General features: G+C 38.0%; 1 protein-coding gene across 18 annotated transcripts in view; it reads right to left on the bottom strand.

The window, feature by feature from the left end:
• Positions 1-23,487, bottom strand: part of SLC38A9 (solute carrier family 38 member 9) — an 84,317-nt gene that overhangs the window by 20,848 nt on the left and 39,982 nt on the right. For 8 of the 18 annotated variants that reach the window (XR_008673330.2, XM_019013657.4, XM_055367864.2 and 5 more), the window contains 7 exons: positions 22,729-22,850; positions 22,528-22,591; positions 22,199-22,292; positions 17,671-17,841; positions 9,708-9,767; positions 5,823-6,017; positions 2,517-2,624 (listed from right to left, as the gene is read on the bottom strand). Coding sequence is in view for 17 of the 18 variants with exons in the window: in XM_019013657.4 (XP_018869202.3) it covers positions 2,517-2,624; positions 5,823-6,017; positions 9,708-9,767; positions 17,671-17,841; positions 22,199-22,292; positions 22,528-22,591; positions 22,729-22,850 (814 nt within the window). In the remaining variant the exon portion in view is untranslated. The remainder of the gene's footprint in view (positions 1-2,516; positions 2,625-5,822; positions 6,018-9,707; positions 9,768-17,670; positions 17,842-22,198; positions 22,293-22,527; positions 22,592-22,728; positions 22,851-23,487) is intronic. The other 10 variants (XM_055367870.2, XM_055367873.2, XM_055367871.2 and 7 more) reach the window with 2 other exon arrangements.

Below are 23,487 nucleotides of genomic sequence, written 5' to 3'. Positions count from 1 at the left end.
TTCTTTTTTTCCCTATGATTGAAATAGCATACATACTGTGATTTTACTTTTTATTGTTTTATTCTTTTTGAGATAGGGTCTCACTGTCACCCAGGCTGGAATGCAGTGGCACAAACACAGCTGACTACAGCCCCAACTTTCTGGGCTCAAGTGATATTCCTATCTCAGCTTCCCTGGTAGCTAGGATTATAGGTGCATGCCACCACACCCAGCTAAGTTTAAAAGAATTATTTTTTTGTAGAAACAGGGTCTCACCATGTTGTCCAGGCTGGTCTTGAACTCCTGGGCTCAAGTAATCCTCCCACTACAGCCTCCCAAAGTGCTGGGATTACAGACATGAGCCATTGTGCCTGGCCTACTTTCATTTTTAAAATATATGTGTGTATATAGATGTGTGTATGCAAAGAAAAAAGACTGGTGAGGGGGTATCCACAAAAATATAAATAGTGGTTATGTCAGGTTATGCAATTTATTTTATTGTATTTTTTATTTTTTATTTTTTTGCAATTTATTTTAAATTAACCACTTACCTATAATCTCTAAATGTTCTGCAATAAACACAAAGCTACTTTAAAGTGAGAATAAAATAACATTGCAAAAGCACTGCCAATTTCTGTTTTGACTGCTAATAGAAAGAAAAAAATGATTTTATGTAGAATAAAACCATGATTTACTTGAAAATACTGCTGGTCTAGCCAAACCCATCTCAGAGGATTCCTTAGTGTAAAAAGTAGAAATGTATAAAAAGTCCACTGACTCTGCTATATTATTTTAGGAAAAGAAGAGAAAACAATTAAGAATCAAGCACTAGCTCTAAAATAAAATAAATAAATCTAAATAAAATAAGATCTATTAGTTTTCAACACGTTCTTTTCAATTTAGCTGAATTTCCTGTCTCTCAGAGTAATCAATTCTATTACTTAGTTAAGATACCCTGTAAAGCAATTTGTTAGCTATCCTTTTCTATCTTTTCTAATTAAGGCAAGTAAGACCACTGTTAGGTTTCTAACTTGTCATATTACAGTGGGTAAATAGTCAGCTTTTTCCCATTAACTAACAAAAGCTATCTTTTTGAGAAAATTTCTTGAAAACCTGAGATTCTTTTTAACAGCACTATTGAAATAAAATTCATATTTCACCTACTTAAAGTGTACAACTAATTTTTAATTGAATAGCATATTCACAGAGTTGTACAACCATAACCACAGCACTTCATTCCTTTTCTATTGCCAAATAATATCCCATTGTACAGATATACCACATTTTGGCCAGGTGTGGTGGCTCACACCTGTAATCCCAGCACTTTGGGAGGCTGAGGCAGGTGGATCACCTGAGGTCAGGAGTTTGAGACCAGCCTGGCCAACATGGTGAAACCCTGTCTCTACTAAAAATACAAAATTAGCCGGGCATGGTGGTGCGCGCCTGTAATCCCAGCTACTCAGGAGGCTGAGGCAGGAGAATCACTTGAACCTGGGAGGGGGAAGTTGCAGTGAGTTGAGACTGCGCCACTGCACTCGAGCCTGGGCAACCCAGTGAGACTCTGTCTCAAAAGAAAAAAGAAAGATATACCACATTTTATTTATCCATTTGTTAGTGATAGACATTGGGCTGTTTCTATTTTTGGCTATTATGAATAATGCTGCTATAAACATGCATGTACAAGTTTTTGTGTGGAAAATACACTTTTTTAAAGAACATAGACATTTACACCATGATTATTACATAATACATTAAATAACAGACTCCTTCACAAAATGGTTTTAAAGAAGCTCCAAACTTCTCATCATTTTCAAACTGCTTACTTTATTCCTTTGAAAAGGCATATCAAGAAAGGATGTAAGCAGGAAGAAGATAATTGCATTACATGTATTTGAGAAAGGATTCATATTTGGAATGTGTAAAGAACTCCTACAAATCAGTATGAAAAAAACAGACAGTTAAATAGAAAAACAGAAGAAGCACTTCAGAAAAGATGAAATCGAAATGGCCAATAAACATATGAAAAGTTGCTAACTCCACTGATCATTACAGAAATGCAAATTAAAACCACATTGTATGTTCCCAACAAAAAAGATAAATGTTTGAGGTGATGGATATCCCAATTACCCTGATTTGAGCACTACACATTGCATAGAGGTATTAAAATATCATATGTTCCCCCCAAATATGTACAACTATTATATGTCAATAAAAATTTTTAATTAAAAACCACAAAACCACAATGTAATAGCACATTATATACCCATAAGAAAGGCTAGATGAAAAACACAGAAAATGCAAGTATTAGTGCACTATAACTTAAATGAATTTCAACTAACAAGTAGAAATGACAAAGGGCCCTGGTTACCACTAACTGCAGGAAATCCAAAATAATCTCAACTGTAGTCCTGTTTTTTACTTAATAGCATTTATAAAAATGCTCAGCATAAAAAAAAATCATTACTTGTTTTAGAATAGCATATGACAATGGTTAAGATCACATTATTATAATTTATTATTTTGCCAAAACAGCTCACCTGGTACAAAAAATTCTGTTGGTATAAACCAATGAAATTCCAAATGAAATCCCAAGCGAACAGCCTTAAAGGTGACAAGGAAAATCAAATAAAGGACAGACACTGTGCCTGTGAGGAAAAAATTCAGAAACTATTTATTATCTTTGTGTGTTTTACAGATTATTTTAAAATCAAGCATTGTTTCCATAGTCTCAGCAAAGTGTGGGAAACTGTTACCTGCATTGATTATCTCCACTAACACCCAGCTGGGATCTAAAGACTAGAAACAAGCTGAGGGAGTTACCAGAAAAAAAACAAAAACACTCTATGTAGTAGGCCTAAGAAGAACCAGATGAGCTGGGCATGGTGGCTCACACCTGTAATCCCAGCACTTTGGGAGGCTGAGGTGGGCAGACCACCTGAGGTCAGGAGTTCGAGACCAAACTGGCCAACATGGCGAAACTTCATCTCTACTAAAAATACAAAAGTTAGCCAGGTGTGGTGGCACACGCCTATAATCACAGCTACTTGGGAGGCTGAGACAGGAGAATCACTTGAATTCGGGAAGCAGAGTTTGCAGTGAGCCAAGATTGCACCACTGCACTCCAGCCTGGGCAACAGAGCGAGACTCCATCTCAAAGGAAAAAAAAAAGAATAAGAAAAGAAGAATCAGATGAAGGTAGCTCATACATTGCTGAATGCAAAACTGCTTCATTTACTTATGAGTTGAGTTTAAGCAGAAGATACAAGCAGAGAGTCCATTACAAAATTGTAGGATTACATAGGATTGAAAAAAACAATATGAAACTTACTTTTATTGTTTGAATTGGAAGTGTTAGAGTCAGTCTGTCATGGTATTTAATGTGAGATGGTAAGAAGGTAAAGAAAGAAAAGCAGTGAATGTGGATCAAAAGCATATTTGAGAAAGGTGAGAAGCCAAATACATGAACAATCCTGATCTAGTATCTAGATGAGGTTTTGATTGGGTAGCACTACTTGCTAGACAGAGATTCCAGACTCCATTCTCAGGTATTATATACAAGGTAAAATGGGCATTCAGAATATTTTAGTAGTGTAGAAGGTAGAAAATTATTCCTTTTAAGAAATTAAGTCTAGTCATTATGGAGTAGAGTCAGAAAATTCAGGAAGCCCTTAGATGCTAATTCCTCTAATGAAGCTATGGTTTTAAGAGAAAGGGAAAGTACCAAGGAAAAGAACAAAAGCAGAATATCCTTAAGGAGCTGAAGAATGAACAATCAACCTGGTTGGAAGTCTGGTGATTGTTGTGCCCAACTGAGCAAATCCTTCTATAAGTTTATATTCTTTTAAAAGATCTGTTTCACAGAAAAGTTGGCAAGCAAATCAGGAAACCACGAATGAGCGATATAAGCAGTACTGTGGGTTTGGAGATTAGCTGATTCAGAGAGGATGAAAACAGGATGCCAGAGCTTATATAACCACAACTCTTCATCTTCTGTGTGTCTATGGCAGCTTACAGTGAATCCTGTTCCTGAGGCAGACAGGCAAAGAGAAATAATTTTAACTTTTCCTTTGGTCTTCTGGAAACCTAGAAGCCACTGCCTTGTTCCTTGATATGATGGGTTATTTATTTATTTATTTGTTGAGACAGAGTTTTCGCTCTTGTTGCCCACGCTGGAGTGCAATGGCATGATCTCGGCTCACTGCAACCTCCGCCTCCTGGGTTTTAGCAATTCTCCTGCCTCAGCCTCCCAAGTAGCTGGGATTACAGGCATGCGCCACCATGCCTGGCTAATTTTGTATTTTTAGTAGAGACAGGGTTGCTCCATGTTGGTCAGCTTGGTCTCGAACTCCTGACCTCAGGTGATCCGCCTGCCTCAGCTTCCCAAAGTGCTGGGATTACAGGCGTGAGCCACTGCACTCAGCCTATCTATTTTATGCTCTAGACTGCCTGCCAGAGATCACATCCACAGGGAGGAAGTGAAATCGTATGGTTTATGTGGAGTTATCGATTCCTTATGAATGATATCCTTGTCCTTGGTTAGCCAGATCTGAACTTTCACTGGGGGGGTTCCTTTTGCCATCTTTTTTTTTTTTTTTTTTTTAAGACAGAGTCTCGTTCTGTCACCCAGGCTGGAGTGCAGTGGCATAATCTCGGCTCACTGCAACCTCCACCTCCCAGGTTCAAGCAATTCTCTGCCTCAGCCTCCCAAGTAGCTGGGATTACAGGCACCAGCCACCACGCCCGGCTAATTTTTGTATTTTTAGTAGAGACAGGGTTTCACCATCTTGGCCAAGCTGGTCTTGAACTCCTGACCTCGTGATCCACCTGCGTCAGCCTCCCAAAGTGTTGGGAATACAGGCGTGAGCCACTACACCTGGCCCCTTTTGCCATCTTAAGTGGAGTAAAAACATTCGTTTAGTGGTTTCTGAAAAGCAGGGCTCACAGAAAGAAGTCTGTTCCTTGAAGAAGGCAATAGCGTTCTAAGAAAAAAAAGCACTGAGGAAGAGAGCAAAAGCAGAATAAACCTAAGAAGCCTGAGATAGAGAATGATTTCCCAGGTTCAAAGTCAGGTGACAATTCTGCATAATACTCTTAGAGACTGTAGGAGAAAACATTCTATAACTTTCCTTAGTAAGTACTGTTTCCAACCGTTAGAATCGAGAATTCCTATAATATCCAATTTGGATCTCTCCTCCTGAAATTTTCGTGTATTTCGTCTAGTTGTATCCTCAGAGAAAATGAGGAAGAATTGTTCAGTAAGTTTAGAATGAGAAACCAAATAATTCATGTCTCAAAAAAAAAAAAAAAACACAACAAAACCAAAAATGGTCATCTACACTTTTCTCCATGCCAAACTCGATTAAAAAAATAGAAAAAATCAGGTTATCATAAGAATGAACAAATTGCCAGGCGTGCTGGCTCACACCTGTAATCCCAGCACTTTGGGAGGCTGAGGCAGGTCGATCACCTAAGGTCAGGGGTTTGAGACCAGCCTGGACAACATGGTGAAACCCCACCTCTACCAAAAATACAAAATTAGCCGGGCGTGGTGGCGCATACCTGTAATCTCAGCTACTTGGGAGGCTGAGGCCAAGAATTGCTTGAACCCCGGAAGCAGAGGTTGCAGTGAGCCAAGATTGAGCCATTGCACTCCACCCTGGGCAACAACAGTGAAACTCCGTCTCAAAAAAAAAAAAAAAAAAAAAAAAGAAAAAGAAAAAAATGAACAAATTAAACACAGATGAACAGGCTTGGAAGGTAACTCCCCAATCAGACCATATTTCCCTAGACTCCACCGTGTATTCTATTACACAAAGTCTCCATAATTCAGTGCTACTACTTACCTAGGATATTAAATTTTGAAAAAAATGAAGGAGACTTGAAATTGAGCAGTGGAAGGAGGAGCCCTACAAGATAAAAGGGCACTGTCCTGGACTTATCCCACCACTTTTCAAACTGTTGGGCTCCTGTGTCATTGGCATAGAAAATCATAGAGCTGTTATCAGGATGGCCTCCACTCCCGGCACTTGGACAAATCACTGCAATAGGAAAGCACCAGATTAGAGAAGATGACAAAAAACAAAACAAAACAAAACAAACAAAAAACAGAAAATGACTGCCTCTAGAGACAGACACTTGCTCTACCAACCTCAACTCTTCCTAGGAGCCTAAATTTCTCTTTTCTGGAAAAAATAGAGGGTTAATTTTAGGAATATTAGAACTCCTTCACCTAAAAATAAATAAGGGTGAGGGAATCTTTAAAATTTCTGAGATATTATCATTATTTTTATTTATTTATTTTTTGAGACAGAGTCTCGCTCTGTCGCCCAGGCTGGAGTACAGTGGGCGTGATCTCGGCTCACTGCAACCTCCGCCTCCTGGATTCAAGCGATTCTCTTGTCGCAGCCTCCCAAGTAGCTGGAACTACAGGCGCACATCACCATGCCCAGCTAATTTTTGTATTTTTAGTAGAGAGGGCATTTTGCCATGTTGGTCAGGCTGGTCTCAAACTCCTGACCTGAGGTGATCCACCCACCTTGGCTTCTCAAAGTGCTGGCATTACAGGCGTGAGCTACTGAGCCCAGCCCTGAGATATTATCTTTAAACTCTACTGGAAACTATAAAAATATCCCACCAAATATCCCTTGGTTCCATTGCCAGAGAGAAAATACTGGGCTGGACGGTATTTGGTCTTATTTACACAATAATATAAAAAATATCATTTAGGGTGACTGTTTATTACACGAATAACCCATAAAAAGGCCAAAGAGCAGATTTATTTTAACAACAAACAAAATATATGGGTTTGGAATAAAAAGCAAACATCATTGAAACAGTTGCCATGATATCATAATCAATGATAAAAATGCAAGAATCTTGAATCCCAACAATCCAAAATAATTCTGGAAGTTGATCACATTTGATAGAAGCCTAAGAGTCCAGATGGTATCCAGATGACTGGGAAATCAGTAAAATGTATGTTTCTTTTTTTTTTTTTTTGAGATGGAGTCTCGCTCTGTTGCCCAGGCTGGAGTGCAGTGGTGCGATCTCGGTTCACTGCAACCTCTGCCTCCCGGGGTCAAGTGATTCTCCTACCTCAGCCTCCTGAGTAGCTAGGATTACAGGCACATGCCACCATGCCAGGCTAATTTTTGTATTTTTAGTAGAGACAGGGTTTCACCATGCTGGCCAGGCTGGTCTCCAACTCTTGACCTCGTGATCTGCCCACCTTGGCCTCCCAAAGTGCTGGTATTATAGGCCTGAGCCACCGCACTGGGCCTAAACGTATGTTTCTTAAATACTGATCTACAAGTGGCAATTTCTTCTGTTATCAGACAGAGTACCAGCCATTCTCATTGTGTTTCTAATGTCACAGTAGAGCTTTTGCTAATAATCAGCTTTTCGTAAAGAACTCTTAATGCAGGTAGAAAATACTCGTATTAAATAATCCTTATGCTCATCATTTGTCAAAGAGAAGGAATATTCATTGTCGGTTCTATTTTTAATTTTATTCTCTATCCATTATTTGGCATGCCACAAAGCCAAACATTTAATTTTCTTTCTCCTTCTTAGTCAACATTTTAGTGTGCTTTTTTTCTTCTACGCTCTGGACAGAAATTTTCTTGTGCTAATTATAGTGGTTAAAAGCACAGGCTATGGCAGCTGGGCACAGTGGCTCATTCCTTTAATCCCAGCACTTTGGGAGGCTGGGGCAGGAGGATCACTTGAGGCCAAGAGTTTGAGACTAGCCTAGAAAACATGGCAACCCTGTCTCTAAAAGAATAACAAAATTTTGCTGGATGGGATGTAGTTCCAGCTACTCGGGAGGTGGAGGTGGGAGGATTGCTGAAACCCAGGTGCACCAGGTTGCAGTGAGCTATGATCATGCCACTATAGGCCAGCCTAGGCAACAGAGAGAGATCTTGTCTCAAAAAAAAAAAAAAAAGAAAAAAGAGCACAGGCTGTGGATGGAAGTTAACTGACTGAATAATGAATCCCAACTCTGCCACTTAATATTTAGGTGTCCTTGGATGAAATTAACTTCTATGTTCCCTGGTCTCTTCACCTGGAAAATGGAGTTGACAGTATCTACCATTTAAGGTTGCTATAAAACATTTAATGCAATGCCTGCACACAGGCATTCAATAAATGTTAACATTCAATAAATGTTAGCTGTAATTTTTTTTTTGAGACAGGGTCTCACTCACTCAGGCTGGAGGGCAGTGGCGTAACTATGGCTCACTGTAGCCTCAACCCCTCAGGCTCAAGTGATCCTCTTGCCTCAGCCTCCAGAGTAGCTCAGACTACAGGCGCATGCCACTATGGCCAGCTAATTAAAAATTGTTTTTGTAGAGACAGGGTCTTGCTATGTTGCCCAGGCTGATCTCAAACTCCTGGGCTCAAGCAATCCTCCTGGCTCGGCCTCCCAAAGTGTTAGAATTAAAAGCGTGAGCCACCATGCTCAGCAGCTAAAATTTTTTACATTAACTGAAATGGATTGTTTCATACTCTCATTGTTTACTACACTGTTCAAAATAAACATTAGCAGAGAAATCAAGAAGTGCTGGATATAAGATATCACTATATAAAGTAAACTGACTTTGCTGATGAGGTTCTCTAAATCATCAATGTGACTGTGATATTAATATTTATTACCCTAAGGATGAACTGACTCCCTACTGGAGAAGTACTATTAACTTTAGATATTAGTAAACTAGTTTCATCAATTAATATCAGAATAGGTATAGTAAAATAATTTTCTCTTTAAATACAAGGATGTTATTTGGTCCTTTGAAAATTCTGAAGTAAGGGATAGGGCACAAGAGATTTTAGGATAACAATTCAAAGGTATATGTGTATGTGTCCACAGGAATAAAAGCTAGTACTTTACTCACTCATTTTCTAGCATTAACAAAAGACAGGTTTAATTAGGGGGAAAAGTAAGACACTGAGTAGCAAACACTGGAATGTAAACTTCATGAGAGGAGGGACTTTTGTCTGTTCATTATTATATCCCTAGAGCCTAGAACAGTTCCTGACACATAGTAGGCTTAATAAATGTGTTTAATGAATCATCCTCTTAGTGATCAATGTGCATCTCCATCAACATGACATCAATTTAGTATCCCTGAAATCTAAATACATAAAGCTTTAGGTGATGTTCAAGTTTAACAGCATAACTGTTACCAAAGTTATATTAATGTTTATATTCACTTTCCCTGTAATGGCCATACTGGATTAAACTCATTGGCCCACAAGGGTTTATTTTTTAAAAATAAAGAAAAATTTCTAAGAAATTAATTTCTTTTACAGGTTACAAATTTGTATAGCATATATATTAATAACTAAAACAATAGATCTCTAAAACTAAGTTAAACTGAGAACTATGCTTCTAGACATCTGATATAATTAATAGTGATATAGGTTCTTGAAAATACTGATTATTCACAGGCAAATATGGATACTGTAGATAAAATTGTGAATTGTATAATATGAACTAAATGTTGCCTAGCTCACATTAATACAACCTATTGCTTGGTTACATTAACACAGCCTTTTTGGAGGTTCTTTTTTTTTTTAAACACACTACCAACAATTTAGTAGCAGCTCAGTAAACATAATAATTTTCTACTAATCGTTTACCTAAAATAAGGTCACACGTTCTACCTTAAATCCTTTTTGGAGCAAGGTGGAGAGTAAAGAAACAAACAACATCCCAAACTACTTACCAGGGTTGCTATTATTGGTACTCAGTATAGTGTCTGTGTCATTAATGTGATGAATAAAATCTAAAAATAAAGGAAAAAATATAGTTTAACACTGAATGAAAGATACTAAATCTATTACCCTTTAAGGTCTTTTATTTATAAAAATCTTTTTTTTTTTCTTTCTTTGAGACGGAGTCTTGCTCTGTTGCCCAGGCTAGAGTGCAGTGGCACGATCTCGGCTTACTGCAAGTTCCGCCTCCCAGATTCACGCCATTCTCCTGCCTCAGCCTCCCGAGTAGCTGGGACTACAAGCGCCCACCACCACCCCTGGCTAATTTTTTGTATTTTTTTAGTAGAAACAGGTTTCACCGTGTTAGCCAGGATGGTCTCGATCTCCTGACTTCGTGATCCACCCACCTCGGCCTCCCAAAGTCAGTCACCGGGCCCAGCCTATAAAAATCTTTTAATATCTGTGTAGTAATCTAGTACACTGAACAAAGACTACTTCACTGTTAACATAGCTTCACCTTCTACAGTTTTCTTCACTTATGGGCATGATAATGTTAGTGTCTTCACAGTTCCACTGTGGAAAATCTTTACGTGTAAATTGAAGATTTCAAAAAAATCTATCCACAACACTGAATTAATGATAGTTTAAAGCCCCAGAATAAAGATATGTATGTAAGTTTTCTCTTATCCTCACACTAAAGTTATATTTCACACAGAGTACAGTTCTAAAGTGTGCAAAAAGGGGAAACCAACACTCATACACAGCTGATCTTACCTGGAAAATCAAAGTTTTTTTTTTTTTTACAAAGTACAATACATACTTTTATAGATCTAAGGCCATATGCGAATTGTTATTTACATAAGAACCACTGAGACTAAAGGAAGTAACAAAGAACAAAGCACATGCAGATGGCTGAGCATTCATCATTCTACAGTGAAAGAGAGAACAGGCAGAGAATGTGTTTACTTGCCTCAGGGGGTTTACTTTATTCTGTTTTATATTAACCTTCTATAACCTGAGTAAGCATTAATAAAAGTATTTGTTGTGAAACTTGAATAAGATAGTAAAAGGTGCTGGGTTAGGTTTTAAGGTCATAAAAGTAAGTTAAATAGTTAAATTATTCATCTTCACTGTATGTTTCTCAAGATAGAATAAAAGAAACAGTGTAGTACTCTGGGTTTTTATAATATCTCCAAAGGTTGTTTATGATTTAAGATTGGAATTTATGAATCTTTGTGTAATTTCTTGATGCCAAAGACTTACAATAAGGCTAGTAAAATCTTGACACAAAGTGTACTGGGTTAAATAGCATTCCCCTTACCCCAAATTTATGTCCACTAGAAACCTCAGAATGTGACCTTATTTAAAAATAGCGTCTTTGTAGATACAATCAAGTTAAGATGAGATCATAATAGATTAGGGTGGGCCCTAAAGCCAATGACTGATGTCTTTTATTTTATTTTATTTTATTTTAATTTTTTTGAGACAGAATCTTGCTGTCACCCAGGCTGGGGTGGAGTCGCATGACTGCAACCTCCACCTCCCAGGTTCAAGAAATTGTCCTGCCTCAGCCTCCCGAGTAGCTGGGATTACAGGTGCCTGCCACCACACCCACCGAATTTTTGTATTTTTAGTAGAGACAGGGTTTCACCATGTTGGCCAGGCTGGTCTCAAACTCCTGACCTCAGGTGATCTGCCTGCCTTGGCCTCCCAGAGTGCTGGGATTACAGGCATAAGCCACCGCGCCCAGCCCAATTTATAGGAAGAGGGAAATTTGGACACAGACACACAGAGAGAAGAAGGCCATGTGAAGATGGAGGGAGAAACTGGAGTGATGTACCCACTTGCCAAGGAATGCCAAGGACCACCAGCAACCAACAAAGGTTAGGAAGAGGCAAGGAAGGATTCTTCCTTAGAGCCTTAGGAGGGATCAGGGCCCTGTTCACCCTTTGATTTCACATCTCTAGTCTCCATAGTTATGAAAGAAGAAATCTGTGTTGTTGTAAGCATATTTATGGTAATTTGTTACTGCACCCTTGGGAAACTAACACACCAAGGTTCATGGACAGCATGAAAAAGAAAAACCATAGGCCAATATTTGTTAGGAAAAGACACAAAAGATCTAAACAATTAGCTCCTACCCCTCCAAAAAAGCAAATTCAATCCAGTAAGGCATTTGAAAAATATGTCATGACTAATGAACTTATTTAAGTTTACCCCACAATACAAGGATGGTTTAAATTTTACAAAAAGTATTCATTTAATTCATCATATTGATAAAGGAGGAAATTTAATTAAGATAATCTCTTGATTGTCTCTTCATATCTTTTGATTATCTCGAGATACAGAATAAATACTTGATAAAATTCAACCACTTTAATAAAAATGCTTAAGTAGACAATAGGCGGGAATGTCTTTAAATTATTAAAGGGTACAACTGATATCCCACAACAAACGTAATATTTGTGAAACATCAGAAAGATTTCCTTATGAACAATATAAGGATATCTATAAGCACTGCTTCAATGCAACTTCACACTAAAAAAAACCCATCAATATGTACATATAGATACACATTTATACGTATATGTCTGTTTGTATATATAATTACATACGTATATAAATATAAATATAAATGTATGTATACATATATGAACTATTAAAAAAACTGGAAAGGTTTTTTTTTTTTAATTTTATTTTGATTTGAGATGGAGTCTCACTCTTGTTGCCCAGGCTTGAGTGCAGTGGCACGATCTTGGCTCACTGCAACCTCCACCTCCTGGGTTCAAGCAATTCTCCTGCCTCAGCCTCCTGAGTAGCAGGGATTACAGGTGCCCACCACCACGCCTGGCTAATTTTTGTACTTTTAGTAGAGACGGGGTTTCACTATGTTGGCCAGGCTGATCTCAAACTCCTGACCTCAGGTGATCCACCTGCCTTGGCCTCCCAAAGTGCTGAGATTACAGACGTGAGCCACTAAGCCCAAACAGAAAGCTTTTTTAATTCACAGATGATATGATTATTTAAATAGGAAACACAAAGTGCATCTACAGAATTTTTATTTTTTATTTATTTATTTTTTTTGAGACAGAGTCTAGCTTTGTTGCCCAGGCTGGAGTGCAGTGGCACGGTCTCCACTCACTGCAAGCTCTGCCCCCCAGGTTCATGCCATTCTCCTGCCTCAGCCTCCCAAGTAGCTGGGACTACAGGCACCCGCCACCACGCCCGGCTAATTTTTGTGTACTTTTAGTAGAGACAGGGTTTCACCGTGTTTGCCAAGATGGTCTTGATCTCCTGACCTCGTGATCCGCCCGCCTTGGCCTCCCAAAGTGCTGGGATTACAGACATGAGCCACCACGCCCGGCTACAAAATTTTTAGAATCAGTAAGAGTTCAGCAAGTTTGCTAGATTAAAGATAAACATTCAAGGGGCAGGGCACGGTGGCTCACGCCTGTAATCCCAGCACTTTGGGAGGCCAAGGCGGGCAGACTGCTTGAACTCAGGAGTTCAAGACCAGCTTGGGCAACATGACGAAACCTGTCTCTACAAAAAATACAAAAATTAGCCAGGCATGGTGGTGGTATTTGCCTGTAGTCTCAGCTACTCGGGAGGCTGAGGTGAGAGGATCACCTGAGCCTGGAGAGGTCAAGGCTGCAGTGAGTTGTGATCACACCACTGCACCCCAGAGCCTGGGTGAAAGAGTGAAACTCTGTCTCAAAAAAACATTCAAAATGTAATTAGGTTCTTTTATAATAGCAACAAATAATTTGAATGTATAATCAAAAACTTATCATTACTTTCTGGGAAGATGGAAATGTTCTATTTCTTGAAGGAGGTGTATAGATGTATGTATGTATAATTAAGACTTGTTTATTTCAATGAATAAATTCTATCTAAAAGAAGAACTATACATATACTAATAGCTGAACTAGGTGGGGAGTGGGAATAGCATGGATTATGTCTTCTTAATGGATGTTACTCTCGAGAAGGACAAAATTCATTCTCAGGGTGTGAAAGAAACTCTTCCTACAGATAAAGCATATATATGCATACAGTTCATAAAGAGATTTACAGTATATCTTTGGTATTAAAATTTCATGGGAGGGGTGATCAGAAAAAAATATCTAAAAGGCTCCTTGAAGGGACAATAATGAAAAAATGGTTGAAAAACACTACTATAGATGATTTAAAAATGACAGAATGTTGATAACTGTTCAAACTAGGTAAGGAGAAATTATACTATTCTGTTTTTTTGTATGTGTTTGAGATTTTTTATAATAAAAACTGCATATTTGTATATTAGAACTACTGTTACAGAAAAAACGTTAAGATCCCAAGGAAAAAGTCCAAAAAAAAAGATACACAAGATCTTTATCAAGAAAAACTTAAAAAAATTTTTTTTAAAGACCTAAATAAACAAACAACTATGCCATGCCAAAGTCATGAGTAGGAAGACTCAGCATCTAGGCCGGGCGCAGTGGCTCACGCCTGTAATCCCAGCACTTTGGGAGGCCGAGGTGGGCGGATCATGAGGTCAGGAGATCCAGACCATCCTGGCTAACACGGTGAAACTCCGTCTCTACTAAAAATACAAAAAAATTAGCCAGGAATGGTGGTGGGTGCCTGTAGTCCTAGCTGCTGGGGAGGCTGAGGCAGGAGAATGGCGTGAACCCAGTAGGCGGAGCTTGCAGTGAGCCGAGATCCCGCCACGGCACTCCAGCCTGGGTGACAGAGCAAGACTCCGTCTCAAAAAAAAAAAAAAAAAAAAAAAGGAAGACTCAGTATCTAAATGATATCAATTCTCTCCACATCAATAAATCCAGTGCAATGTCAATCAAATTCTAACTCAATACGCTACGATATCAATTACTATACAGTGTACCAACTGATAACATCAATGCAATTCCAATCAAGTTCTGATTGGAATTTTGTGGAACTTGATTAGTTGATTCTAAAATGTATATGGAAGAGTTGTGAATCATAATGGAGAAAAACACTAATTTTAAAATAAAAAACTTTTGAATAACACAGAGCTACCATATAAAAAGAGAAGACAAGCCACTAATTAGAAGATATTTGCAACACAATAATGGATAAATGGTTAGTATCCGAACTTTACAGAGTTCCTATAGGTAAGAAAAGGACCAACAACCCGATAGAAAAATGGGCAAAGGATATGAATAAGCTATTTAATGGTCAATATAATTAAGAAAAGATGATTAATGCCACTCCTTATGAGGAGAAATGCAAATTAAAACCACATCCTGATGGCAAAATTTAAGTCTGATAATACTGAGTGTGAGTGAGGATGTGGAACAAGGGGAACTTTCATAAACTGTTGGCAGGAGTGTAAGTAGTACAAGCATGATAAAGAACAATTCTGCAATTTCAAGTAAGGTTGAAAATGTGAATATCTTAAATTCCAGAAATGTGTCTACAAGGTCCATAACTTGGAGAAATTCTCCCCCATGTATACAAGGCGACAGAAATAAGGATGTTTAATAAAGCCTTGCTTGTAATAGCACAATAAGTGAAAACAAATTAAATGTTTATCAACGAGAACAGATAAAAAAGTTGTATATTCATATTATAAATACTATAAGCAATCAGAATGAACTTTGTGTATTAACAGAGATGATGAAAGACAGAAAGCAAGTTGCAAAAGCGTTTATGTAGATTAAAAACAAGCGGCCAGGTGCCGTGGCTAACACCTGTAATCCCAGCACTTTGGGAGGCTGAGGTGGGCGGATCACGATGTCAGGAGATCGAGACCATCCTGGCCAACAAGGTGAAAATTTGTCTCTACTAAAAATACAAAAATTAGCTGGGTGTGGTGGTGCACGCCTATGATCTCTGCTACTCAGGAGGCTGAGGCAGGAGAATCGCTTGAACCTGGGAGGCAGAGATTTCAGTGAGCCGAGATCTCACCACTGCACTCCAGCCTGGTGACAGAGCAAGACTCCGTCTCAAAAAAACAAAAAAAAATGCAAAACAAATAGTATATGTTGCTCATATATTCATGTAGTAAAAGTCCAAAAAGTGCATGGGATTGATAAACACCAAATTCAGAGAAGGAAAATGAGATTGAGAAGGAGTGCATGTGGGGCTTCCACTCTATCCATAATATTTTCTTTTTATAGGAATACAGAACAACCTAAGCATAGTGGCTTGTGTCTATAATTCTTTTTTTTTTTTCTGAGATAGAGTCTTGCTCTGTTGCCCAGGCTGGAGTGCAGTGGTGCAATCTCAGTCACTGCAACTTCTGCCTCCCAGGTTCAAGAGATTCTCGTGCCTCAGGCTCCTGAGTAGCTGGGATTATGGGCATGTGCCACCACACCCAGCTAATTTTTGTATTTTTAGTAGACACAGGGTTTCACCATGTTGGCTGGGCTGGTCTTGAACTCCTGAGTTCAGATGATCCACCAGCCTCGTCCTCCCAAAGTGCTGCGATTACAGGCGTGAGCCACCGTGCCTGGCCTGTGCCTATAATTCAAGCCTCTTAGCAAGCTGAGGTGGGAGAATCGCTTGAGGCCAGGAGGTAGAAACTAGTCTGGGCAACATACTGATACTCTGTCCCTACAAAAAAAAAAAAAAAAAAAAAAAAAAAGGAGATCTAATAAAAATATGACAAAATGAGACACAAAAACTCATTAGTCAGTATACTGGTATTTATATTAGCTTTTGCATTTTTTTGTAGTTTGAAATATTTCATAGTTTTTTAAACAATAAAGATGCTTGGGGCCAGGTGCGGTGGCTCATGCCTGTAATCCCAGCACTTTGGGAGGCCGAGGTGGGAGGATCACTTGAGGTCAGGAGATCGAGAACAGCCTGGCCAACATGGTGAAACCCCATCTCTAAAAATACAAAAATTAGCTGAGTGTTATCGCGGGTGCCTGTAATCCCAGCTACTCGGAAGGCCAAAGCAGGAGAATCACTTGAACCTGGGAGGTGGATGTTGCAGTGATCCGAGATCGCGCCACAGCACTCCAGCCTGGGTGACAGAGCAAGACTGTCTCCAAAAAACCCCCCCAAAAATAAAAATGCTTGGCAATAAAAATTATAAAGCTAATTTTATTCTTTAATGTTTAAAATGAAATAGAATTTATCTCCCTCATTCAAAGGCTCTTAGGGAAATTAGCTGTTGTGATTATGTTAGGACTTACTTTGAAATTTGGTTTTCACGTAAATCCAGATTTTAAATATATGTTTTATTTAAAGCTGCTAAACATATATTAAACTTCAGGTTTAGTGAAAACGTTAGTAAAACCTTTATACAGAAAAAGGTTTGGTATCTTATACAATAAACTTCCAGCTCGGTACAGTGGCGTGAGTCTGTAACCAGGAGGCTGAGGTGGGAGGATCACTTGAGCCCAGGAGTTTGAGACCAGCCAGGGCAACATAGCAAGGCCCTGTCTCAAAAAAAGAAAAAAAAAATTCATTAATTAAAAAAATGAACTTCCTCTATCTAACCTAAAAAAAATTATAAGAAGTATTTGGACTGATTTCTAAGACTGTCCTCAGAATTTAAGTAGCTGATTTGGGTAAATTATAATTCTGTGATATGTAAATATTAATAATATATTTATCACATAAATTCCATTATTCTTTGACTTCCTAATCTTATATCCTAACATGTTGAAAATAAGTGGCTGAAATTTGTTTTCCCTAGAGTCTACATACCAAATTCTTTAGTGAAACAAACTTAAAAGATCTGTTGGATTATAGACATATTTTATTTTAACTAAAGATTTTGGAGGAATATTATTCCTTCAAAGATTAATGTTTGGAAATAAGCATACACTATATTTGAGATCACAACCATAGAAAGCAAACTGAATAAAATATATTTTCCAAAATTATATATGTTACTTATTTTATTTATCCCAAGTCCTAGAATTTAAGGCTAGAACTAACATTACAGTGGTAATAGTATTTGAAAGTACTGTGTTAAAAGCATATGATATAGATACTTACTAAAAATAAACTTTCCAGTATTAAAAAGAAAATTTGACATAAGCACCCAATAAACTATCATTGCTCCAATGAGAGACACCAAGGAGAAAAGGAGACTTGACCACTGCCCAAAGGAGCCGAAATAATGTCTGCAGACATCTGGATATTCCCAGGTAGTGGTATCCAACGAAGCTAGATAAAATAAGAGAAAGAATAAAACTAAATGTTGAACATATATTCCATATTCATAATTTGTGTTCCCCAAATAAACTCAAAATATTTGGCGAAAGATTATGGGTATTCTATCGCTAGACATTAGAATATATTATAATATAATAAAATTAAAACATTATAGAAAAATAAAAGAAATGTAGATAAAATAGTACAGATAACCTGAGAAACAGATTATAGTATCATAACATTTTATAATTCATAAAAGCAGGTGATAAACTAAGGTTAGACAAATGCATCAGTAAGGGCCAGAAAATATTACTTAATATTTGGCATATTCAGATAACAACATTGCGGAAAGTTTCTTGAGTCACACTTTCTACCACATGCCAATATAAATTTCAGAAAACTGAGTCAAACAGGCCGGGCACGACGGCTCATGTCTGTAATCCCAGCACGTTGGGAGGCCGAGGCACGCAGATCACTTGAGGTCAGGAGTTTGAGATCAGCCTGGCCAACATGGTGAAACCCCATATCTACCAAAAAATACAAAAAAATTAGCTGGGCATAGTGGCGTGCCTGTAGTCCCAGCTACTCTGGAGGCTGAGGCATGAGAATTGTTTGAACCTGGGAGGCAGAGGTTGCAATGAGCTGAGATCATGCCACTGCACTCCAGCCTAGATGACAAAGCGAGACTCCATCTCAAAAAAAAAGAGAAAAAAAACAAAAGAAAGAAATCAAATAATAAAAAAGTTAGAAAACATAATGTAGAAATAGAACATGAAAGTTTATCTTCTAGCAACTGAAGAAACAAATTACAATGAAAAAGACAAACAGGGCTGGGCATGGTGGCTCAGGTCTGTAATCCTAGCACTTTGGGAGGCTGAGGTGGGCAGACTGCTTAAGCCTAAGAGTTGGAGACCAGCCTGAGCAACATGGCAAAACCCCATATTTACAAAAATACAAAAATTAGCCAGGCGTGACAGCGTGCACCTGTAGTACCAGCTACTCAGGAGGCTGAGGTGGGAGGATCCCTTGAGACCAGGAGGTTGAGGCTACAATGAACCATGATCCTACCACTGCACCAAAAAGAAAGTAATTTAAAAGAATACAGAAAGTATATATAAAATATTTTTAGAAGAGTATTCTTTAGAATAGCAAAAACTAGCAATGACTTTAACATAAGACCTAGGGCAATGATTAAGCAAATACAATAGAGCTGCCATGTGCAACTGTATACAATCATTAAGAGACACAAATGGTGATTGTAGAAACATAACATGTACTAAAAAAAAGGTGATAAAGTAGAAGACAACTAAAATACAATATGATTAACTTTAAAAAGCATGTATTTAGAGATTCCTATCATTTAGGATAGAAATTTACATAAGAAAACAAAAAACTAAAACCATTTGCTTTTCCATGATAGGATTATTATATTAGTAATATAAACTTTTTGTTTTACATTTCAATGTTCAAGAAAGAATACAGATAAGTATAACCTATGAAAGAGTATTTTAATTGTCATCAAAGGATAATTTTACAGTCTTTTTTCCTCTATGATCCCATGCTTTGAACTACTTTGAAATAATTGTTGTTTGATGAATACAGAAAAACTGAAGTTCTGCCACCTTTGAAGCAAAATATGGCAGCTAGTACATGGCAGAAAGCAGTCATAAGCCTGAAAAGTTGGGGACATTAGAATATGAGAATTCACATCTAGATAAAGAACATGAGGACAATATCACTATCAAGAATAACTGTTTCGGCTGGGCATGGTGGCTCATGCCTGTAACCCCAGCACTTCGGGAGGCTGAGGCAGGTGGATCAACTCGAGGTCAGAAGTTAGAGCCAGCCTGGCCAACATGGCGAAACACCATCTCTACAAAAAATACAAAAATTGCCAGGCACAGTGGCTCACGCCTGTAATCCCAGCACTTTGGGAGGCCGAGGCGGATGGATCACGAAGTCAGGAGATCGAGACCACAGTGAAATCCCGTCTCTACTAAAAATACAAAAAATTAGCCGGGCGTGGTGGTGGGTGCCTGTAGTTCCAGCTACTCGGGAGGCTGAGGCAGGAGAATGGCGTGAACCTGGGAGGCCGAGTTTGCAGTAAGCTGAGATCGTGCCACTGCACTCCAGCCTGGGTGACAGAGTGAGACTCTGTCTCAAAAAAAATAAAAATACAAAAAATACAAAAATTAACCAGGCGTGGTGGTGGGCGCCTGTAGTCCCAGCTACTCGGGAGGCTGAGGCATGAGAATTGCTTGAACCTGGGAGGCGGAGGTTGCATTGAGCTGAGTGACTCTTAGCATTTCTAATAAAATTATCTTTTGACTGATAATATAATTCTAAGTGTCTTCTAGTTTTTATATTATTTAGGGTTTTTTTGCTGCATTTGACAATATCTCAAAAAAAACTGATTAATTATGAATATTTCTATGTTTTCTTGACTTTAATGAAAACTGCTTTAGCATTTCATAATTTTAGAATGGTGCCGGTACTTGTCTGGGAATAAATAGACTTTGCTATTTTTAAGTAGTGCTTTTCACTTAGAGTTTTAATCAGAAACAGGTGCTGAATTCTATTAAGTGCCTTTTTGATATCTATTGATGTAATTATGAATTTTTCTTTAATTTGTTAATGTAGTCAATTATGTTGGATTTCTTAATAATGAAACATCCTTGCATTACTGGAATAAACCTTATCTTAGACACAGGATATTGTTTTGATATACTGTTGGATTCTATATGATAATGTTTTACAAATAAATTTTACGTCTCTATATTATTTTCTTTCTTTTTGGTAGTGTCAGGCTTTGTGTTAGGGGTGTGTGGACTTTGTAAAATGAATTGGTGGAAGTTCTTCTTTTTATTCTTTTTATTTTATTTTATTTTATTTTAAGACAGAGTTTCACTCCATCACCCAGGCTGAAGTGCAGTGGCACAATCTTGGCTCACTGCAAGCTCCACTTCCTGGGTTCAAGCAATTCTCGTGCCTCAGCCTCTCTTCTTTTTAAATGGTGTGGAGTAGTTTAATAACATGGAAGTTAACAGTTATAGAGCCAATAATCCCAGCATTTTGGGAGGCAGAGGTGAGCAGATCACTTGAGCCCAGTAGTTCGAGACCAACTTGAGCAACATGGTGAAACCCTTGTCTCTATGAAAAATACAAAAAATTAACTGGGCATGGTGGTATGCACCTGTAGTCCCAGCTACCTGGGAGGCTGAGGTGGGAGAATCACCTGTGCCCGGGAGGTCCGGGCAGCAGTGAGCTGTGATAGCGCTACTGCATTCCAGCCTGGGTGACAGTGAGATCCTGTCTCCAAAAAAAAAGGAAAATAAAAGAAAAAACAGTTATAGAAAGAACTCTGTGGGGGCTCTGTTCCAATTTTAAATGAGATGCTGAATTAGATAAGACATGAACTTACCGTATACATTTAAAGAAGTCTTCCAAGTTCAGCCACAATTTGCCTTAGAAACCAGAGGCTAAAATTATCTCCTCTTACCATTTAGAAACCAGAATGAATCTTCTCTCAAGACTTTTTTATTTTTTATTTATTTTTTATTTTTTAAGATGAAGTATTGCTACAGTGCCAAGGCTGGCCCCAAAATCCTGGGCTAAAGTGATCTTCCCACCTATGCCTCCTGAGTTGCTAGGGCTACAGACACACACCACCAGGACTGGCTTCTCAAGACTTTTAAACAAATACTTGCCCAGTGACTAATAGGAGATCTGGTTAACATAAAGAAGGAAGCTGCTTAGTAGGCACAGAAAAAAACTGGAGGCAAAGTCTGGCCTGTTGATTCATACTTGCTAAGATTTAATGAAATAATGCATGTTTGTTTAGGTCCTAGACTACTTTAAAACAACCTAAAAAAGATATTTCCCTGATCCAGAATTTGTAGATATGAGTAGAGGTAAGGTGTTTACACAACTTCAAATATTCATTACTAGAGAGTTGCTTACATTTTCATATTTTTCTAGTTGTAATTTCTACTTTTAGCAGATTCTAACATTTAGATCTTTTGGTATGAATAGGTCAAAACAAGTCACCATTAATTGACAGGAAGCACAGAATTCTCAATTTAGTTTTAGCAAAGACATTATTTTATGAGTTTTTAAATGATTCTTATGAAGAAACTAGCACCAAAGTGAATGCACTCTGCAAATAACTCCCAGCTTCTCTGAATTTCAAAAGCAGCCACTAAATATTATTAACAAATAAATTTATCTGAAAGCGATGAATTACAGAAGTAAATCTTTAGGTACAAAGTAGACAGCTGACACACATGTGGCATATACACACTAGTGATCTGCCTCAAAGGGAAATGCTTATTAATACCCATAATCTATTGTCACTGTGTCAAATTCTTACACATCATAGTCCGTGATTTCACTACTCTGTAGCAGCAATAAAGTGTTAAAAGGCCCATCAGTATGATGACACACATTCCAGTAGTAAATCCAGCCTGTTTAAAAATAAAAGTATAAAACAGCATATATCATCATGTAAGCATAAATTCATATGCAATTATTTTACCCTAAACAATCATGATAAAAACTTGACAACTCATGAAAAACTAAATATAACCATCTATTTTCTTTAATGAATTTTATGTAGATTTATTAAAACCTCTGTTATAAAACTTACAATATAAAGAGAAAAACATTTAGGCAAAAAGTGTGCTGAAAAATTAGTATTACCTGTTTTATGCCCCAAGGAATGCTTAGTATAGATGTTCCCATCATGGTATTCCAAATCATAAAACTGAAAACACAGAGTAATAGCAGTAAAAAAATGGAGTTTCACTCTTCAAACATTTTAATTGAGACAAAAATTTAAAAAACCAGTAATTTTCATTCATATACAGTTTAAGTCATGCTCCAAAAAGCAGTTTCACTCACATGGTTACTAAACTGGTGTTTTTACCGTATCCTTCAGTGTAACTTTGAAGTTTATAAGCAGAGCCCAATGGACTATACACATAGCACTCTTCTGGAGCTGGAACTACATGGTCTGGGGCAATCTGGTAAAAAGGAAACATAGATAAATTTCAGAACCAGGAAATGCAAAATAGGATATTTTTTACACATCAGAACACCTGACTCTAGACACCTTTTTTTTTCTTTTGAACGGAGTCTCGCCCTGTCGCCCAGGCTGGAGTGCAGTGACGCGATCTCGGCTCACTGCAAGCGCCGCCTCCTGGCTTCACGCCATTCTCCTGCCTCAGCCTCCCGAGTAGCTGGGACTACAGGTGCCCACCACCACGCCTGGCTAATTTTTTGTATTTTTTTGTAGAGACGGGGTTTCACCATGTTAGCCAGGATGGTCTCGATCTCCTGACCTCATGATCCACCCGCCTCGGCCTCCCAAAGTGCTGGGATTACAGGCATAAGCCACCACGCCTGGCCCTCTAGACACATTTTAACTATCATAAACAAGTACTATGAATCCCTGATTAGTGAATTAAAAAATGACTTTTCAAATATAGAAAATCTAACTAAAATCTAAGTTTTAAAATCTGAGTTTTAAAAACCCAAAATAATTTTGGAATTTTCAGAAAACGAGTGTGGATGCAAGTACTATGCATCCCTGATTAGTGAATTTAAAAATTATTTTTCAAATATAGAAAATCTAACTAAAAAAGCAAGAGTTTAAAAATC

The sequence above is a fragment of the Gorilla gorilla genome, chromosome 19 (genome assembly GCF_029281585.2).
Source record: "Gorilla gorilla gorilla isolate KB3781 chromosome 19, NHGRI_mGorGor1-v2.1_pri, whole genome shotgun sequence".
Classification (NCBI taxonomy): Eukaryota; Metazoa; Chordata; class Mammalia; order Primates; family Hominidae; genus Gorilla; species Gorilla gorilla.
Note: the sequence above shows the minus strand (reverse complement) of the source record. Positions and strands in the feature narration are given on the sequence as shown.